We start from the raw sequence: 19,945 nt of genomic DNA on the forward strand, positions 1-19,945 counted from the left end.
TTGGGGCAAGAGAGATCCGAGCTATTTCGCCCAAGTGCCGTCTTTTGCGAAATGCCCTAGGATAAAGATTATTTGAAACTCTGTATACATGAGGCCTTCTAAAGTCCTTAGACATTTATAGACATTTCAACATGAAGGACTCAGATTGTCGTTCCAACAGAAACAAAAAGTTATTAATTGTTCTGATAACGGAAGATGAACTTTTATCTCCCAGCTCTTAGAAGCCTCTCTAGTAGCCAAAGGACTCAGAGATCAATCAGGCAAAATTTGTCATAAGGTGGAATATAAGCAAAGAGCATGTATGCAGTGTAATTATATTATGGTCTGAAATGTGAATACCTTGGCTTTAAAATGCCAATTACTAATTGTTCCTGTTGTTATCAGTAGCAGGTTATTAGATATATATATAATATATATATATATTTTAGAGACAGAGTTTCAGTTTGTCACCTTCAGTAGAGTGCTATGGCATTACAACTCACAGCAACCTCAAACTCCTGGGCTTAAGTGATTCTCTTGCCTCAGCCTCCCGAGTAGCTGGCACTACAGGTGCCCGCCACAACACCCGGCTATTTTTTTGTTGCAGTTTGGCCGGGGCCGGGTTTGAACCCACCACCCTCGGTATATGGGGCTGGCACCCTACTCATGGAGCGACAGGCGCCGCCGGTAGGTTATGATATTTTTGAAAGTTCACAAAGGCTTTCTTGAAGGCTCTGGGAGTGGGTGTTGGTGTATACGTGCTCTGTATGTTTTATATGGAGAGTATTTTGCAAACAAACGTATTTTCTTACCATTTAAAAAAAGTTTCCATTTCCAGTAAGAGTCTGACAAATTTGTATGAAGCTGCATTTCAGTAGGGTGGTTGCACCACACAACTCTAGGGGGCAGTGCCCCCTGCACCGCCTATGTCAGTGGTTCCCCTGGAGGAAAACTCCAGATGTCCCTGCAAGATGACAATATTTAGGTGGGTTTGTCATAGAGATGTTTTCCAATGAAGAACAGAAGAGTCTTGTTCACTGAATCTTCCCCTGTTAGATGCAAGTTATGTCAGATGTTAGATGCATCTTCCCTTCTTAGATGCAAGAGCCTGGGGGTAGATTGGGAGGACAAGATCTTACTATGGGCCAGAGTGAGCTAAGTGCAGATAAAATTCAGTCCACACAAGCACCTTACCAGAAGCTTCAACAGTGTGGAAACAGGCCAAGAGAGGATAAGGGACTTGCAGGAGAGCTGAACCCTTCTCAATGGCCTCTAAAGTGATCCCCTGACTCCCACAGCACCACCCAGAGCTGGACAGCATCCATGGTTGCTAACGGCAGCAGCAGAGAAACAATGTCAACTAGGGTAGGGGTCTTTAGAACCCAAGATGGAATTTAGCTGGGGGGTGGGGAGGCGGTTCCCAGCCTGCCATTTCTGCCTTTCTGGCACATAAAAGGGAGCCAGGTGTGGAGGCACCCTGGCATGAAGCTTTGCACAGCTGGACCACGGCAGGGAAGAGGAGTGTGGAGAGATGCTTACATCTCCTCCCTCTTCCTGGAAAATAACTTTGCATTTGAAGGGGGAAAGAAGGAGAGAGTAAATCTGTAACCCGGATTTGGGTGGTCTGGGAGTTTCATCTGGCTGTGTGAAGGCCCACACAGGGGTGCGTGTGTGTGTGTGTGTGTGTGTGTGTGTGTGTGTGTGTGTGTTAGTGCTGGGGGAAGGAGCTTCTGGTTAGGTTACAGGTTACAGGGATGGTTCAAGTCTTCGTATTTGAATTAGGCTTTATCTTTTTTTAGTCATAGCAGCTATCATTTCCTGGGGACCTACTATGTGCTGGATGCTTTTCAAGGTATTATTTTTCTGTGAAGAAAATAGTTTTTGTTTTTACACAGATGCCCTCAGAGACACTGTGTATTTTTTCCACTCTGGTTAATACACACCGGTCAGTACTGTGGTAAGATTTGGGGAGAGGAGGGAAAGGGTGCGGGGACCGCCCGGGGGCGGGCCCTACCTCGCCAAGTCTCCACCTTTTATTTTGACCGGTCCGATGGCGACAGGCTCGCGCTAGGACCCAGGCGCCATAGCGCCTCCGTCTGTCCTGTAGGTTCATTCAATCTCTCATACACACAGACCCACAGCGAGCCCGACACACACTCACACACACAACCGCACGCATCCAGCCTCGGGAAGTCAGGCCCGCTCCTCGCCCCGGCGCCTTCTCCGCTCCAGCCGGCAGGGTCTCCCCGGGGGCCCGGAGCTCGGCCAGGCAGCGCAGCCCCGCGAGCGGACAAGCTCGGCGGACCCCGGTTCCTCCATGGGCAAACGCGGGCGGCCGCGCAAGGAGGCGCGCTGCGAGGGCACCGGGCTGGCCTCAGCCGCGCCCCCGGCTGTGCCCCCGGCCGCGCTAGCGGCCGCGCCCCAGCCCCCGGCCCAGCCCGAGGAGCCGGCGGGGGCCAAGCCCAGGTGCCCCTTCTCGGACATTTTCAACACCAGCGAGAACTCGATGGAGAAGCACATCAACACTTTTCTGCAGAACGTGCAGATCCTGCTCGAGGCCGCCAGCTACCTGGAGCAGATCGAGAAAGAAAACAAAAGTAAGTTTGGGGGCCCCGGCTCCTCTTCGGCGCCTGACTCTTTCCTTTTCGCCTACTTGGGCGACCCCTGTCGCCAGCTCAGCCCCGAGACCCCCCACCCCCACCCCTCAACACATACATCAAGCCCTCAGCAGTAAAGCCGATGACACCGGGGAAAGGACACGCACGCACAAAGCTGCTAAAGATGTAACAAAGACGAGCTAGGGGGAGAGGGGGCCTGTCGGTGCGTCGGTCTGTCTGTCTGCGGCGGGCTGAGGGGATGGCCCGGCCGGGCAGCGGGGGAGCGTTGTTGTTTGCTGACAACTGAGCCGAGAGAGCTCATCTCTTTCAGGTTGCCTTTCTTCCTTTTTTCCCCCCTCCCTTCTTCTGCCCCCGGAGCCGTCTCAGGCAGACAAGTGTTGTTGTTGTTGCTGTTGCTTTTTGTCGCTCGTTCCTGGGTGGGGTGAGGATTAGAAGCCGAAAGTTGGAAACCATAGGCAGAGCTCAGGGGATCCAGAAAGAAAACACGCAGACACTACAACAATAACACAACCACACAGCTCTCCACGGCGTGGGCTCGGGCTGCCTCTCCCTTCTGTCTACTTCGCTTTCCCATCGCCTCTCACAGCGGGACTAGGCTCAAGCTACCGCGTCCACGGACATAGTCGCCCTGCACCTCTGTTGTTTGGGGTGCCATCTCCCCCCCCCCACCAAGTGAGGGCAGCGGGGCCAGGGAGTGCCAATAGCACGCCCCAGACACGTCGTCCTGTGCTGGAGGAACTTGGCCATGGGGACGCGGCTAGAAGGAAACTTTGGGATCTTGCAGAAACAATAGTTGGGGACGAAGATGTGGGCTGATATCTGCGGTTTCTTTATTTTCCGAGAGACGGCTCCCGGCTCCTCAGTGAGCGCACAGGGCGAGGAAGGCAAACGTCTTCCTGGTGGATTTCTACTGCCCTCCCCCACCCCCCTACCCCGGCCAGCCAACCTCCAGATTCAGGTAGAGAGCTATGAGCGGGCGAGGGGGGGGGAGTTGCTGGGAACCCCACCCCGGCCTGGCTTCTTCCTTGTTTGTTTCATTTTTGCCACTGCCAGCTAGGTCCCCTAGCCGTCCCCAGCAGTCAACTCAGAGCCCTAACGGGGGCACGCGTGTGCGGTGTCTCCAGCACAGTCCCCAGAATAATAGCTGTGAGGAGGAGGAAGGGGACAAGGTAGATGGACCAAAAGACAGGAGGGAACCTGGAGGTTTAATCCGCCCGAACAAGTAGAAAGATCAATGAGGCTCGAGAGAAAGAGAAGAGAGAGAGAAAGAAAGGTCCGATTGCAACGTGTCAGATCTTGCAAACCTCCCCCCTACCCAACACAACACCCCTCAAATACAAAAACACCTTCGCTGATGGACCCCCTCCCCCCCGAGGCCTTCAGTGTTAAAGTAGCCGTGAGCTGGCAGTGCAATTGTGCAGACGCTGTAAGGCCAAAGCAGGGATTTCTGTTGGGAGATCGGTGGTGCGTTCTTTATTTCTCTTCTCGCATGTTTTCCCGGAGTGCCTGGGTTGGGAGAGAGGCGCATCGCAGGCTGTGTATGTAGCCGAATCGCTTCGCTATTATTCAAGGGGGAGACGGGGTGGGGGGCTGGGGACACAATGTGTGCTTTCGTCTGGAGGGTTGTTTCCGAAAAGCCAGGGGTGGGGTGGGGGGAGCTGGGCGAAGACGCGGTTTGTTTGGTGTGTTTGCTTTTGTTGCAGGGGGGAGGGGTTCGATTTCTTTAGCTACCCTGTCCCGGTCCCCAGTTCTCTGGAGTCTGTTCTGTGGCATCAGCTCTGATTAGGTAGGGGTGCACCCAAAGAGGGCACCTTGGCAGTGTGTGGCAAACCTGGTTTTGCCCCCACCACTTGGCCAAATGCATTTCGGAGGCGGCCGAGCTTTCTCAGCGTCCCGCCCCCCCTTCGCACACGCAGACAATCGGAGACCTCCCCTCGCCCCACCCCACCCCCGCCGCCCCGGCTGCCACCACCTCCTTGTTTACCCCGTGCCGGGGCTCCGGCGTGGCCACCAGTCACGTAAGCAGGGAGCCAGGCGCGCCGAGCTAGGGCTGCCCCGCACGGGGCGGGCCCGCGGCGGCGGAGCGGGGCTCCAGAGGCTGGTGAAGCCAGGGGCTTCTTCCCGGTCTCTCTCCCGAGGCGTCACCGCTGCAAACCTGCCAGCCCCCGAGAGGGGCTCTGGAGCCCTAGCGCCCCAGTCAAAGTCAACTTGGTGTGCGTAATAAGTCCCTCGGCCCCGCAACCCCTCCTTCTCCGGCCCGCTCCCCGCGGGAGTATTTTTAGCTCTCTCGCCTCTTTTTGCTAGCGCTGTTTGGTTCTAAATGACGTGATGCCAACGGCCCCCAGATTTCCCCGAGAGCTTGGGGCGCTGCGCCATACCCAGCTCGGCTGCAGAGACCCCGCTCCAGACTCTCGCCCCCTTCCCAACAGCTCACGCAGGCTGGGGTGACCTCCAGCAAACTCCGTGCGACCATCCGCCTGGCCCTCTGTTACCCTCTGCAAACAGGCGGGGCCCTTGGGGCCCACTTTATCCTCCCCACTCTCTTCCCCTCCTCCGGCTCGCTTTTGGTCTCCTGGAACGGAAAACGGCGGGCCCTGCATCTGCCTGGTTTTATTAGGGGCGCTTCTTCGCACTGGCGGCGCTCGCCGTTGTTTTCTGCTTGCTGCACACAATGCCCGCGCGTCACGGCGGTCCGCGTGTGCACAGCAATAACGCGAGTCGGGGGGCGGGTCGTGCGTGCGCCAGGCTCGGGCACTGCGGGCTGCTCAGCGCGCGCGGGGCTTGTTTTGCTCCGGAGCTCTGCTTTCCGAAACGCTTACATCATTCAGTCGTTGGGGGAGGGAGAGGGATCTGAGCGTTCCGATAGGATTCCAGCATTTCTCAGGTTCCAGGTTTGGGGAAGGAAGCAAGGATCCTAGCTTTTTAGTTATTATTATGATGGGGGAGGCTTAGGTTTTGTTTGTTGTGCAAGTCTTTTTTTTTAATTTTTTTTTTTTTTTAGGTCACTACTGTAAAGGGTATTGCTGGCTGGCTCAGGTGCACAACCTCCTTGCCTTCATTTCAGCGAGTTCCCCAGTAATCACTTGATCTGGGTTTCTCCGCCTCCTCCTCCCCCTCCCTGCTAGAGACACATGGTTTCCACATGGAGACAAACTTCTTTCCTACGACTGGACTTGACCTAGCTGCCTCGTTCAGCCAATTGGCAGCGTTAGCCTCCTCTGACGTCATGCGTTGCTGAGGCTAGAGACTGGAGGGTGGGGCCAGGATGCAAGCCAGGAAATCTCTGGGAGCTGTTGTGTGGCCAGCTGGTCCCGTCTGTTCTTAAAGGGACGCAATTTTCCCTGGAGATGAGCGGCCAGCCTCGATTTTCCATTTCAAATTAGGTGAGATCTTCCTAAGATGCACGATAGACCCTAGTCACAAGTTCACATGTTCCGTTTTTACTGCTGTTTGCAAAGCGCTTACTTGGCAGGAGCTTGCCTTATTTTCCATTGTAGCCAGAACTGCTTTTCCTCGCCTTGTTGAGGTTTCCGTACTAAAAGTGTTCACTAACTTGTGGCCACAGTGCTGAATTATTTCCAGTAGATAGGGTGAGTGTTCTTGGGGGAAATGTTAAAATTCAGCCAACAGTGTTGGCTGTAAGCTGTTTGCTAGGCAAGAGATTCCCTGGAGAGTGCAGGTACATTTGTATGTGTATCCCTATGACTCTCAAATTGAAGGCTTCCAGAAATATTAACCTTGACAACTGTGGCCCTGTTATCACAAATTCGAAGTTATATGTAAAAAGAAATGCTAGCTAGCACCATCATCTGTATGCAGTTCAAGTCTAGTGGAGGGGTGACAATTAAAGAATAATACTTAGAAAAAATTTAGTCCTTGTTTTGGAAAAGGTTAAAACTCAGAGGGAAAAAGAGATTCACAGATATCAGGTGTATAAAAGCTGTTTGGCGGAAGAAGCTATGATAGGTAAGGTCTAGAGGAGAGAAATGGGCTTCCCAGTGGTCTTGGAGGCAACACTTAAAAGCTAGGGAAGAATGATTACACAAGACTAGCAAGCTTTGGGTTTCTTCCCTGAGTGGGTCTCTGGTTGCAGGGTGGGTTGCTTTTCTAGGGGGAATGGATAGGGCACGAAGCAGCCTCTTCCTCCTGGTGCTGGGAGCTGCTATTGTGTGGTGTCATTTGACCCCACCCTGCCTTCCTGACTCAATCTCCTCTACCTCACCCTGAAATCTCTGCTTCTGTCCAGCAGGTCCACCAGCAAGTAGGCTTCACAGGCAAGCCTTCCTGCTTGCCTCAGACTCTTCCCTTTGTCTAGAATGCCCTTGTTCTTTAATTCCCTGCAGCCATCTGTATCCTATCTCCCCTCAAGACTTAGGTCAGTTCCTATGTCCTCCAGGAAGCCTCCACTGGCTATTTCTGCCCACTTGGCTCTATTTCTTAAGTCAGAGTAGTTGAGAGAATGAAAACTTTGCAAGCATATGGAGCAGGGTCCTACTCTGTGGCTTACTGGCTGTGTAATCTTAGCCACAAATTATTATTCTCTCTGAGGTTCCATTTCATTTTTGTAAAATGGGGATAAGGAAATAGAATAATTCTCTTATCATTGCCAAACAACTGCATGAGGTACTGCATTTAAATGTTTCAAGTACTTGAAATATAATAGGTGCTCGATAAATAGCAACTTCTCTGAGCTTTGATAGCCATGGAATTCTCCACTTGCTTTTGTGTATTAATCTTCACAGGAAGATTATTAGCTTCTTAAGGGAAAAGATCACTTGCAGTATTCAGCATTTATCACCCATTGCATATACATACCACTGGGCAAACAGAAGACAATATAAATGCATTAATCGGTTATATTTGTCATTTACTGGCTGTCACTGGCTGTGACACAGGGATCAGGTTTAGAAGCTAGGGAACATAAAATAGCCTCTCTGAATACCTGCAGGAGAGTAGGAAATACTGAGCTCTGACCAAAGCCTACAAACAGATGGTAGGTCAAGGTGGGGGAGCTGAACCTGTATTCTATCAACAGCCGTGACCCTAAGAATGAAAAGGTACTGGCTTAGAAACTAATAGACTGGGGCAACTTGTGCTGAAATCGAAGGCTTTGATGGCAACTAATGTTTCTGCCTGGCAGCATCTTATGATGAATTCATTCATTCCACAAATTTATATTGAACATCTACTATGTGTAATTGCTTTTTTCTGAAAACCTTGTAGGTTGATTTGTTGGTTGGAGTGGTATAGGGTAACTGTTTTTACGGGAGTTGTATAAAGAGCATTCTTAAATCAGGTCCTATTTCCTCTGCACCCTAAATTGCGTTTCCCTGATTCAGCTTTTCCCCCAGTTTTCAATATGGTCTCTGCCCACTGGTAAATGTCAGAAGAAGACTGTTCAGAGGAAATTGTGACTTTTGGAGTTCCAGAGCTCCCCACCACTAGGTGCCCTAGGAAGGGCGATCCAGGGAAGGAGGACAGGGCCTTAGGAAGTTAGCAAAGCTGAATTGAGCCATTCCTGGTTTGGGAGGAAAAAGGAGGCTTCATTGGTTATCGAGGCAGCAGCTACTCACTCATCTTTCATCTCTCACCAAAATAGTTCCCCATTGACATGCCCAGAAATGGGGCTTTTCATCTGAGATGGCTGGGCAAAAGTCTAATTGTATTACATAATATCAATACTGGCTACCACTTATTGAATACTGACCACATACCAAGTGTGGGACTGTACATGCATTATCCACCCCAATCTTCACAACAACCCTGTGACAGAAGCAATTTTATTATCCCATTTTACAGAGAGGTAGGCAAGGTGCAGGGAAGCCAGGTAACTTGTCCAAAGGTTACCTGGCTTCCCTGCTCCTTGGGATAAGGAGCAGGAAATATATGTAAATAGAATTTCTTTTTTTAAAAAATGAGACTAGAGAAACTCTTGAAAAGGCCCTTACAGCAACTACCTTGGTCAGTAAGCAGCAGAGCTGAGCTTGTGGTCTCATCCAGTCTTAACCGTACACATGTGTACTGATTTTATAGCCAAGGACTGAAGTCCAAAGGGGTGAAATGACTTGCTCAAGGTCACCCAGAAACCTGAAGCAGAGCTGGTGTTTGAAACACCTTGTTGATTATTCAAGCATGTTTTACCCTGCACACACCTTGTTTAGAAAGGGTTTTTAGAAGTACAGCTGAAGACAGAATAGCCAGCGAGAGAGGATTTTTGTTTTTCAGAGTTGTTCAACTCTGCTGGCCCTAACTCAAGTTTAGGGTTCCTAGGAAACACCACTCCCCCCTCCTGCCGCCTTTCCCAAGTCTATCCTCTGGGCATATTAGAGGACTTGGGGCTGTTGCTATGGTACTGGGGCCAACAGCAGGTTCATCAAAAGCCGGGTCTTTTGCCTTTTAAGAAAAAGCCCGGCTGGCCTGCAGAAGGGAATTGGCCACAAAGATTTGCATCAGTCATTGTGGCTTGTTCTGTTTTAGATCCCCCTGCCTCCTCACCCGCCCCCTCCTCCCTGCCACCACCACTTTCTATAAATACAGTTGGATAAATATTGATTTAAACTGGGTTTCTGGAGGAGAAGCACATGCTTGCCCTGGCTTGGTCTTCACTTAGATACCCACCAGTAAGTCAGACCTAACACACCTAACCCCCAACAGCTCTGGCTTCCAGCTGACCCGTTTTGGAGAGGTAAATTTTATGGTTTTGTGGCTTTTGAGTTAAAAAAAAGAGAGAGAAAGAAAAAGAAATAAAAAAGCAACAACCCGGAAAGACATGGGAATCTTCTTGCAGGACAAGAAAAGCAATTTTCAGCAGGTAGAAAAGGGGGGAGGTTTCTGGTAGTCTGGCCTTCTGCACCTTTCTCTTCTCTTCCATTCTTCATTCTCTCCATTTTGGGTTTTGTTTTTAAAGGAGGCAGGTGGTAGAACAGAGCATCAGGGCCAGAAAGAGTCCCAGAGGTCACAGAGCATTCATCATCTTGACTATACTGACATGAAGGCTGAGGCCCAGAGAGGGACAGTGGCTTGCTCAAGATGACACAGCAGCGGCAGAACCAGGTCCTTCTGGGCTGTGTTCCCTTCTGCCTGACAGGAGAATGGGTCCCAGCCTGAGCCCCAAACTGGGCTTTTGTTTTATAGGTCCAATGCTCATATAGTCAGCAATTCTCAAACCTGGTTTACTGATCCTAGGGTGTGTCTGTTTATTACTGAGGTCATTGCAACATTCTCAATTGTCTTTCAAAATGAAGCTAATTTGAATTTGCCAAACTTAGAAAAATATTTTCTTTTACATTTGACGGGTAGGAGGAGAGAAGGAGGAGCTAGAATGTGGTGACAGAGATGAGATGGTTGTCCCAAGCCTTAACTGAAGAGGAGAAATTCATGTCTTGGTCGGGGCGCTCCTTTTGGGGTAGAGCTCTGGACTCACACTGGAGTGGGGAAGAGAGAAAGAGACAGAGAGGAGAGGAGAGAAAGGGAGAGGAAGGGAGAGGAAGTGAAGGAAGAAAGAGAGAAGAAAGAGAGGCATCAATTCCCAAGGGAGGACACCTGTCCTCTGGCACTTCAGCTAAACTTAAAGGAAACAATCATCTTATCCTTGCACCTGAGTGGCCTGGCGAGAAGTGTTAAAGCTGTCAACAGGTGACTTGACCTCTACAGCCAAAAATAACAGACATTTGCCACCATCATCCCAAGCAGGAGGCTACTTCTTTAGCTTCCTCATCTTGGCAGAATGTGTGCTGGGCCCCTTGGTTGTGAAACATTTTGAAAGTTCAGGTGACCCCTGCTTTGAGCAATAAGCCTCCAGGAAATATATGTAAATAGAATTTCTTTTTTTAAAAAAATGAGACTAGAGAAACTCTTGAAAAGGCCCTTACAGCAACTACCTTGGTAAGATGTGGTCATTCATTTATTGGTTAAACTGGCATGTGGGGAGCGCATACTTGCTTTATGTCAGGCACCATGCGAGGTCCTGGAGGTACAGTACCTGGCCTCATGGAGTGTATACTCACTCTATTCCAATGCCAGATTTTGAATAGACAGTTGTCTTAAAGTAAACTCCCCCAAAACGTGAAATGGTATTTGACTTAGGCTTTGTATCTTTGGTTTTAGTCATTATTAGAGATAGAATAGAAATTTATCCTGGGCTTCCAAAAGGAATACAGGCAGTCCCTAAATTACAAACATCCCACTGATATACAACTCACACGAACAGATGCTCTATTATGGGTAATAGGTAAATGGACCCGTTTATAAGAACAGACCTATAGAACGCCTCGTGTTCGTAACCTGGGGTCTGCCTGTAGTTCCTTCCCTGCCTGCCTCCACCCTCCATGTTTAAAATCCTTTGTGTTTTCATGTTTGTTCTTATAATTTCTACAGAACTGACTTTTTTCTTTTCTTTGTTCATCTCTTCTTCTCCTTCATTTCCTTTTTCTTTTCTTTACAGCCTGAGCTTAGGAAACCAAGCACAATGTAAGCAATCTTGTAAATAAACAAATTCTACTCTGAGTTCTTTACAGATAGGGACGTTTTTTACACTAGGAGGATTGCCCACACCAGTGTTTGTGCCAAGCCCAGTCTCCCATGCAACATGCCCTTGGCACATACCTCAAATATCCAAGTCTAGTATCTGCTAAGGAAATTTAAACACGACAAAATTTGAAAGATAAACACTCTTTCCTGAGGGAGAGGGAGATTGGGAAATTTAAATGAAAGCCAGTAAACAGGGATTTGGATTACCTCTTATTTGCAACATCATACTCCATATCTTCATTGCCATTAGCAAGGATCCTCAAATAAAGATGACCTAGGACTATTGCATCAAAATGTAGAGCACGTGCAGGGCTACTCTGTTTCTGGCTGAGAGTGGCAAGTGGAAGCTAGTATGGCCTTTGTTTTTATTTCTACTGTATGGTGCACCTGTGTTATCTCCCCCTTACCTCCACCACAGCCTGGCCATCCTACCATATTTCTTGACTCCCAAGACTCTGAATGCCTTGTAAACAACTTTCTTTCATTCTTTCTACTAGCTGTAAAATTGAGCTCAATTCAACAAATTTCTAAAACCTTTCAGGAGACAAACAGTGTGCTTGGTGCTTCCAAAGTGAAGCATGTGTGGCCTCACAGTTCCAGTTCAAATGACAAGCAAATAGAAACCAATCAGCAATTCTTGTCTGTCTCTTGGTAGTTTAATAACCTGTTCCCAAGGGGGCTGCTGACAAGTGCGATACCTTCTCTGTTTTCCAAAGGAATAGTGATAGTGGCCTTCTTTTACTGAGCCTTCACCATGTGCCAGCTAAGTGCTTTATATTAAATCCTCACAAATGTCCAAAGGGTGGGTGCTATAACTGCCCTCATTTTATAGATGAGGAAAGCCTTAGCCTTACTTAGCAAGACCAGTTAACTTTCCCAAGGTAACATGCTAACAAATAGTAGAAGAGAAAGGCAAACCCAGGTTTCTCTTTCTTCCTAGAGAGACCTTAAGACACTGGCAGAACCTACAGGGAGGAAGAAGTCAGCATGAGGCAAGAATTGGAATCTGTAATGTTTTAAGTCCAGGCTGAGGGACCCCTTGGGGGTGTGCCCCCCAGGCCTGGATGGCTTCCTTTTCTCCCCAGTCATCCCAGGGCAGAAAGAAAATAGCCAAAACCTTCCAGGGCTCTTTTGGCATTGACACTGGAGCCTAATAGGACCCTTCCTCTAGAGGGCAATGGCCTAGGGTATTGCCGCTTGCACGTGCAATACTCCCTTGCCCAGCAGTCCCTGGGGAACTCATACAACCAGTAGGGCTCCTGTGGCTTTGCAAGCTAAGGTGTCAGAAATGTGAGTCCACACCCTGTTATGCTGTGCTAGGCATCCTGAAGGCCTCCAAGGTTGTAGGGCAACTGTGCTGTCATGTATATGGAGCCAAGGGTTTCTGCCAGAAAGGCCAGAAGAGAGAGACAAGTGTGAGCTGCAGAGATGAGCTTTGGGTCCTGGCTGCCACTGAAGCAGTGTGGGCCAGCTGGTTCCGGTCAAGTGATGTAGGCCTCTATATAGTCCTTTCCCAGATCCAGGTCTAGGAAACAAGAAGGATCCTAAATATAACTGGTTGTGTTACTCATTTGATTAAAGGCCTTCACTTTTTTTTCTTTTTAAAATTTTTAGCCTTGCTCTGTCACCCAGGCTGGAGTGCATTGGCATAATCATAGTTCATTGCAGCCTCGAACTCCTGGGCTTAAGTGATCCTACTTTCAGCCTTCGAATATTCCTTCAGCCTCTCAAAGTGCTGGGACAGCAGGTGAGAGCCACCACACACAGCCAAAGCCCTACGATAGTTTCTTTCCTATCACACTCAGAATAAAAATCCAAACTCCTTGCCATGGCCTTCAGCCTTGCTGTTTGGAATGAGTATGGTTCAAGGATGATCTGCCTCAGCACCCTTTGAGAGCTTATGAGAAATGAGACTCCCATGCGCCATCCCAGACCTGCTGAAGCAGAATCTGCATTTATCACAATTTCCAGGTGATTGTGTGCTCTTTAAAGTTAGAAAAGATTTCCTGGACAGCCTTTGTTGTTTTTCCAGCTCTCCTACCTACCTCCCCTTTATCATTTATCACTTATCCTACTTATCACAATTTACAGTTATGTTATTTGCTTATCATCAGTCTCTTAGGTGAGAATGTAAGCACCTTGAGGAAAGAGACCAGAAACAGTACAATGCCTATTGCACTATTCTTATTCTATCTTGTTACTTATTCTATCTTCAGCGTCTAGCTTAGGGCCCAGCACATAAAGATGCTTAAGGAATATTTATTAAATAAATGATGAGTTTTCTGTCTTTCTGACCTAGTGTTTCTCAACAAAGGAGCTATTAGTGGGACTGTTCTTGTACAGATTAGTCTAGAATACTGCTGGATTTAACATCCTTGGTTCCCACTCACTAAATGCCACTGGAACTCCTACCCTTAGTCATTTTGACATTGAGAAAGACCTTCCTACATATTTTTTAAAACCTCCTAGAGGAATGGGATTGCCCTTGGTTGAGACCATTGCCCTAACCAATTCTGTTTGATCTTATCTGATTGAACCTAATATGGATGTATGCTGTGGCTGCCAAGAAAACCGAGGTTTGAATCTGATCACACCTCGTGTGACCTTAGGCAAATTACTTAACCTTTCTGGGCCTAGTCTATAAAACAGGAATCTCAGAGGTGTGCTGAGGATTAAATGAACTGACTGTAGGAGCGGCTCAAGCTACATGGCACTGAGTAGGCAAGTGGACCACATTTTTCTGGGAGGACCCCAGCATCCTAGAATCAGATTATTAGAGCTGGAAGAAATGGTGAGATCACCTATGTCTTCAGACAGGCAAGAGCCTGTTTTTATTATTAATGCTGCACCTGAAGCTGAGAGAACTCAGACATAAGGCAGCAGCAGCTGAATGTGTGGTTTAGTGTCTAGGGCCTTGCTGGGCTAAAAGTGACCTCTATGAGTTTCTGCTCCCTAGAAGCAGGTAGTGATGCCAAGGGCTGGGGGCAGTGCAACTCTAGGCTAGCTCCTGGCAGGGGAGGGAGGGTTGCCCAGGGCTGTGGCAAGAATGTGGGGCATCCTCTTAGCAGCAGAAGGCCTCTAGCAGCTTTTATTCTTATTTTTTTTAAGGCTTTAAATCAAGTTTGAAAGAATAGATCATTGCAATACCAAAACCCATAAATGCAACAAAAAAGAAAATTACAGTTTATTCTCATTTTGAATATATGTAGATGCAAAAAACTCTGAACAAAAATACTAACTCATGGAATTGAGCATTGCTTTAAAAGAATAACATACCTTGGCCAACCAGGTTATATGTCAGATATGGCTGAAAGTCACAAAATCTACCAATAAAAATGATTACAGCCACAAAGTATAGGAGAATAGTACGTGACTACAACAAATGATGCAAAGGTCATTTGAAAAAAGTATTTGAGAGCATTTCTCATGAGGGAAACTACTTCAATGCAACAAAGATTGTTTACCTGTGGTCTTTTAATTATAGTGGAAGAGTGAGTTTGGGCTCAGGGCTTTCAGTCATCATCAGCAGAGAAAGAGTTGACTCTGAGGGCAACATTTCCTTAGGGAAAAATGAACCATGAACAGGAAAAAGCAGCCTTAGGATCCTTTGGGCATGTAACTTGATCCTGACATTTAAAGGATTGGGGAACCACAGGTTTAAAGGATCAGAAAACTTACTCTAGTTTTTCTTTAAACATGAATCAGCCAGAAAGAGAAGTACGGAGATGAGAAGACAGCACTGAACTGCAGGCCTGAGTTCAACCCTTGCTCCATCAGTTTGATGGACAGCTGTGTGGCCTTGGGCAAGTTACCACACCTCTCTGAGCTTCAGTTTTCTCAACTGAAAAATGTACTGAGAAATCAGCTTAATAATATAAACTTCTATGACATAAACCATGAAATGTTCGCTTGGTGTGGCCCTAGCAGAATCCTCCTGAACACCTTATCAGTTGCACCTCACAGCACCCAAATGCTGCTCCAGAGTAAGCAAGCTACTTAGATGTGCATATTAATTCAATCCTGCAATGCAGATTTCTTCTTGGATCTAAGTTCATACAAAAAAAGAAAGAAGAGGACACTGGAGGGATTAACACGTCCATTATAATCACTGAAATTGGCTGCAGGAATAAGGGCCATTTAATAAAATCTAAGAAGCCCCTTTCTAAGAGGGAAGAGGTGGGTCAGGGTGGAAGTCAAGTGTAGCTGTTTGAGCCTTTGCTAGTGGACTGATCTCACTGAAAAACTTGAGTTAAAAAACAACAAACTAACAGATTCAGCCATCTCGGATTAACACTGCCTCCCCCCTGCCTGCCCCCCCCCAACCTGATATCCTTTCCCTTTCTCCCCAGCTCGGGCACCTGGTGGTTTGGTGCGTTTCCGTGTGGTTGGGATGTCAGCCTGCAGCCCTGGCGACTGGAGCCCCGGGAGGAGGTAGCTACCTCTCGGGTTTAGCATTACGTCATCCCTTCTAGACCCAAATTTATCTCGGCTGCACACAGACCCGCAGCTCTGAGCTGCCGCTGACTTGAGAGCTTACGCATGAAGTTAGGCAGAGCTGACTCACTGGGCAGACGGAAAGGTTTTCTGCTGCTCTTCACGTTTCTGGGCTCGGGAGGGAGAAGTGGGAGGCGGCTGCGGTCTTCATTTTGGGGTGGGGGATGGGAAAATGTGCAACTGTTACGGTTCTCATTTAGGACCTCGGAGCTCACTCTCCCCTGTCCCCAACCTCGATCATTTGAAACCCCCCATCCTTAAAGATAACTGCAGCAAACAGTGCCCTGCACAGTAAGCACTTTGCAGTTTCAGGGAAGTTCTAAGCACCAGGTGTCACCAACACAGTGGCTTTGGACTTGCAGTTTAACATCATGGCCCCTTCACCTCGCTCCATCTCTCCTCTCTGCAGAAAAGATGTAACAGAGGAGCTTCCATTGTTCATGAATCTGTCCCATCCAGGCTGTGATTGTTACAGGTCTGGGGGACTCTGGGGCATTTTTCCATTTTCAAATGAGATTACCCCTTTTTCCCCTCTCTCCCCACATCCCCCCACCTAGAGAGATACTTTAGGTAAGACAGAACTACCGACTATGGGTAGGATTTCCCGTTTTTTTGTCAGTAGACGTTGGTAGCCTTGCTTTTCCTGTTTCCCATCTGTATTTGTAGTGCAAAGTAGATTCACCTGAGCAAAAGAATGCCCATGGCTGCCTCTGGGTTTCTCCAGGCTGAGACTGTTGCTGAGGGATGGTTTGTGGGTGGAATCGCTCTTTTGAGGCTACAGGCCTAAGCTTTGTGATGTGGGAGGTCCTTGTGGCCAAGGTTCAAGCCAGGACTTGAGGAGGCAGCCAGAGCAGGGGGAAGGAAGTGTCCCCTCAATTGCTTTTAGAAAAGGCTGGCGATTTCTGTACCTAAACCAGGAATTAACACTGTGCACTGCCCACAGTCACCATCACCATCACTTCTCTTGCTCAGTGTAAGCAGGTAGCCTTTTGTTCTACTTTTCATCTCCTCATCTTGGCCCTCTAGTTTAGAAGAAGGGCTGGTTAGTACACCTGGAGATTAACTGTGAAAAACCAGGCTTGGGCCCCAACCACCTATCCAGCCTTCTTTTACTAACCTGCTATGCCTCTATGACCTATAGAATTAAACCCATGCTTGAATTCATGTAAATTTTCAGTTTGCACTACTTTTCTTGGTTGGGTTTACCTCCCATTGGGCAAAGTAGAGTTGTATTTGTCATTAACTGCCTCTTTTAAGTTCCTGGTGTAGCCTTGGCAATTTGAGATTTGAAGCCTAATGGGGTTCTACAAGTGGTGGAAACTAACTTTCAGCCTAATAATGTCTATCTGCGACTAACAAGTGTTCTAAATGGGTATTTTCTTGTGAATAATTCCGTCCCAACCGTATCCAACACATCGCTTGTTGAGGCTGGCTGCTACCAACACCCAATGGGAAAACCCAGATGTAGAATGATCTAGCCAACAGCTGAAAAAGCACAGTTTCTTTTACAAAGCCTTTACAAATTAATTAATTAATTAATTCTCTCATGGCTTGTGAACACCTCTCATTTTGGGGCTCCTTGCATTTGATGGAACATCTATTTGGTTCTTAAATGTGGTGCCAGTTGTTGTATTTATTAAAAGAACCGGCAGAATTTTGTAGCTTGTGACCTCATTGGAGATTTTGTTTACTTTACAAAAAAGAAAAAAAAACCCTCAAAAACACAGTACAGGGCAGTGCCCCTAGCTCAGTGGGTAGGACACCAGCCACATATGCCCAGGCTGGCAGGTTCGAACTCGGCCAGGGCCTGCTAAACAACAATGACAACTGCAGCAACAACAACAACAAATAGCCAGGCATTGTGCCGGGCGCCTATAGTTCCAGCTACTTGGGAGGCTGAGGCAAGAGAATCATTTAAGCCCAAGAGTTTGAGGTTGCTGTGAGCTGTGACGCCACCGAGGGCAACATAGTGAGACTCTGTCTCAAAAGAAAAAAAGAAATAAAAAACACAGCACAAGGGAGAGGGTGTTAAAATGCATCCTGAAACTTGCTACATTTTTGAGAGGGTAAGACTTCCATCCCAAGATAGTATTTTCTGTAGTCGCCAATGGAATGACCATGGGGAAGGGTAAATTCTCCCCTCACTAGGAGCTTCCTGTTGTTTGGGATGTCAACCAGCAGAGTTAAATAATCAGGGTGGGAAAAAGTTATAAATTTGTTTACATAGTCCCCAGTTTACTCTTAGGGCGTTCAATAGTTAGGATCCTCTTGTCCTTGCTCTACCTAGATCAGTTACTTTCAACAGGGGGGTGGAGGGAAGGGTGGAGACCGATTTTGGGTCCCCTGAGACATTAGGTAACTCTGGAGGCATTTTTGGTCTTCACATCTGAGAGGTGGTAGTGTGCTACTAAATAGCCTACGATGCCCAGAACAGAGCTCCAAGAGGGAATTAACCATTCCTAATGTCATAATGCCATGGTTGAGGAACCTGGACTAGACTGAGGATTTGTTAGATTAAGGACTTGGAAAGAAATTGGCAGTGAGAGTAGCCAGAGGCACTAGCCATGAGACTTGAAGTCATAACACCAGAAAGCTTTTTTTGGAGTCTAAAAGCTCTAGCTTTAAAAATATGATTAAAAACCCTCCAACTTGTCTGTGAGGAAGCAGGGTTTCATGGAAGCCCTCTTTGAGGAAATCACCCCTTGTTTTTGAACAGCGATTTTGGCTTTTCAAGTGTTTCTGTGTGTGCTGTCCGTGCAGGTGTATTACTTAACTCATTTTACAGATGAGGAAACTGAGGCACATAGTTACATGAGAAAGTAGGAATAAAGAACTGGAATATGGCACTTTTAAACAAAGAATTCCTGTTTCCCTGGGCACCCGCAGGGAGTCGCTGAGAGCTAACCTTCCCTGGAGTAGACTCACAGTCCGCTCGAATCCTTCCCTTCCGCAAGCAAAATTCCGGCAACTTCTTAGTCTTTCACCGTACAAAGAAATGGGAAAGCCCAGCAGGACTACATTTCCCAGCAGCCACTGCAGAATCCCGCTGGACGCAGGCGCACTGGAGCGGTGTGCATACGATTCCCGGCGTGCAGTGGGCGGGGCGGGACTACGTTCCCAGGGGGCAGAGGAAGGGGCGGGCGGGGGCGGGCCGTGGTGCTGCTCCCGCCCCTCCCCCGTGCTCGCGCCGGGAGGTAAACAAACCGCGCGCGGGCTGCCGGCGGCGGCGGGGGCTGCGGAGGCGGCTGAGTGCGCGCCGAGCAGCTGCCGAGCTGGCCCGCCCGCCCGCGGCACATGTCCGGGGGCGGTGCCGTACTGTACCCCCTTGCGGCGCCTCCTGTCGGCCAGGGAAGGGAGCGCGGAGAGGCCCGGTTGCCACCGGCGGTGCCCATGGAGCGGGTGCGGATGATCAACGTGCAGCGTCTGCTGGAGGCAGCCGAGTTTTTGGAGCGCCGGGAGCGAGGTAACGGCTGTGCTCCCACGCCTCCGACGCCTGAGCCCGTGCGCTCCTTGTCCGCGCCGGGAGTGCGGTGCGACGGGTGAGGGAGGGCGCGCGCATGTTCACTCCAAGACGGGGTGCGCGCGCGTGAGGGGAGTGCGCGTGTGTGCTCCCAGACGGGATGCACACGCGTGAGGGGAGGTGCGCGTGTGTGCTCCCAGACGAGATGCACACGCTTGAGGATAGGTGCGCGTGTGCAGTTAGCGTGTGCGGCGTGAGATGAGGTACGCGCGCGTGAGGGGAGGTGCGCGCATGTGGAAGGTGTGCGCTGTGCGCGCGGGCAGGTGTATGTGGAACGAGGCGCACGTGAGTTTGTAGGTGGAGAGGTGCGTGAGGCGCACAGGTGTGAGGCGAGGTGCGTGCGTGGGGGCAGGGAGGGGAGAAGCAGGGGCTGCGGGACGCTGGAGGACGGGGCAGCCAGTGTGAAGGGACCCAGAGCTTGAGGGGCGAGGAGCGTGCTGGTGGCTCTGGGGCCGGGCAGATCTGAGTGGACGGGCGAGGCTGTGGGAAAGTCGAGGGAGGGAAGGGCCGCGCAGGATCTGGGTATGCTGAGGTGGGGTCCCTTCGCGGTGGCCGCAGGAGAGGCTGGGGAGAGATTGGGGTGTGGAGAACAGGAACTCTGGGAACTGGTGTCGAGAGAGAGCGAGTCCTCTGAAACCAGGTGCTTGACAATGTGATGTGCACAAAAACGCGGGGCTCGGAGAGGCGCTACCAGCGGAGAGAGCTGCAGGAAAAGGGAGTTTTGAAACAAGTGAAATCATTGCAGCGAATGGTTAACTGGGCTCAGCAGTTAAGGTATTTATCTCAAAAAGAGTTCTTGGAGAAA

The 19,945-nt window shown here is 49.0% G+C and overlaps 1 protein-coding gene across 3 annotated transcripts in view; it reads left to right on the plus strand.

Moving 5' to 3' along the window:
- Positions 1 to 1,814: 1,814 nt before the first annotated feature.
- Positions 1,815 to 19,945, plus strand: part of MXI1 (MAX interactor 1, dimerization protein) — a 74,173-nt gene continuing 56,042 nt past the window's right edge. Inside the window, exon 1 of one of the 3 annotated variants that reach the window (XM_053584863.1) lies at positions 1,815 to 2,576. In XM_053584863.1, coding sequence (XP_053440838.1) covers positions 2,297 to 2,576 — 280 coding nt within the window. In that variant the 5' untranslated portion in view covers positions 1,815 to 2,296. Of the gene's footprint in view, positions 2,577 to 18,591; positions 19,084 to 19,141; positions 19,160 to 19,945 lie in introns of those variants that run through there. The other 2 variants (XM_053584864.1, XM_053584865.1) reach the window with 2 other exon arrangements.

This window comes from Nycticebus coucang, chromosome 3 (genome assembly GCF_027406575.1).
Source record: "Nycticebus coucang isolate mNycCou1 chromosome 3, mNycCou1.pri, whole genome shotgun sequence".
In the NCBI taxonomy this organism is placed as follows: domain Eukaryota; kingdom Metazoa; phylum Chordata; class Mammalia; order Primates; family Lorisidae; genus Nycticebus; species Nycticebus coucang.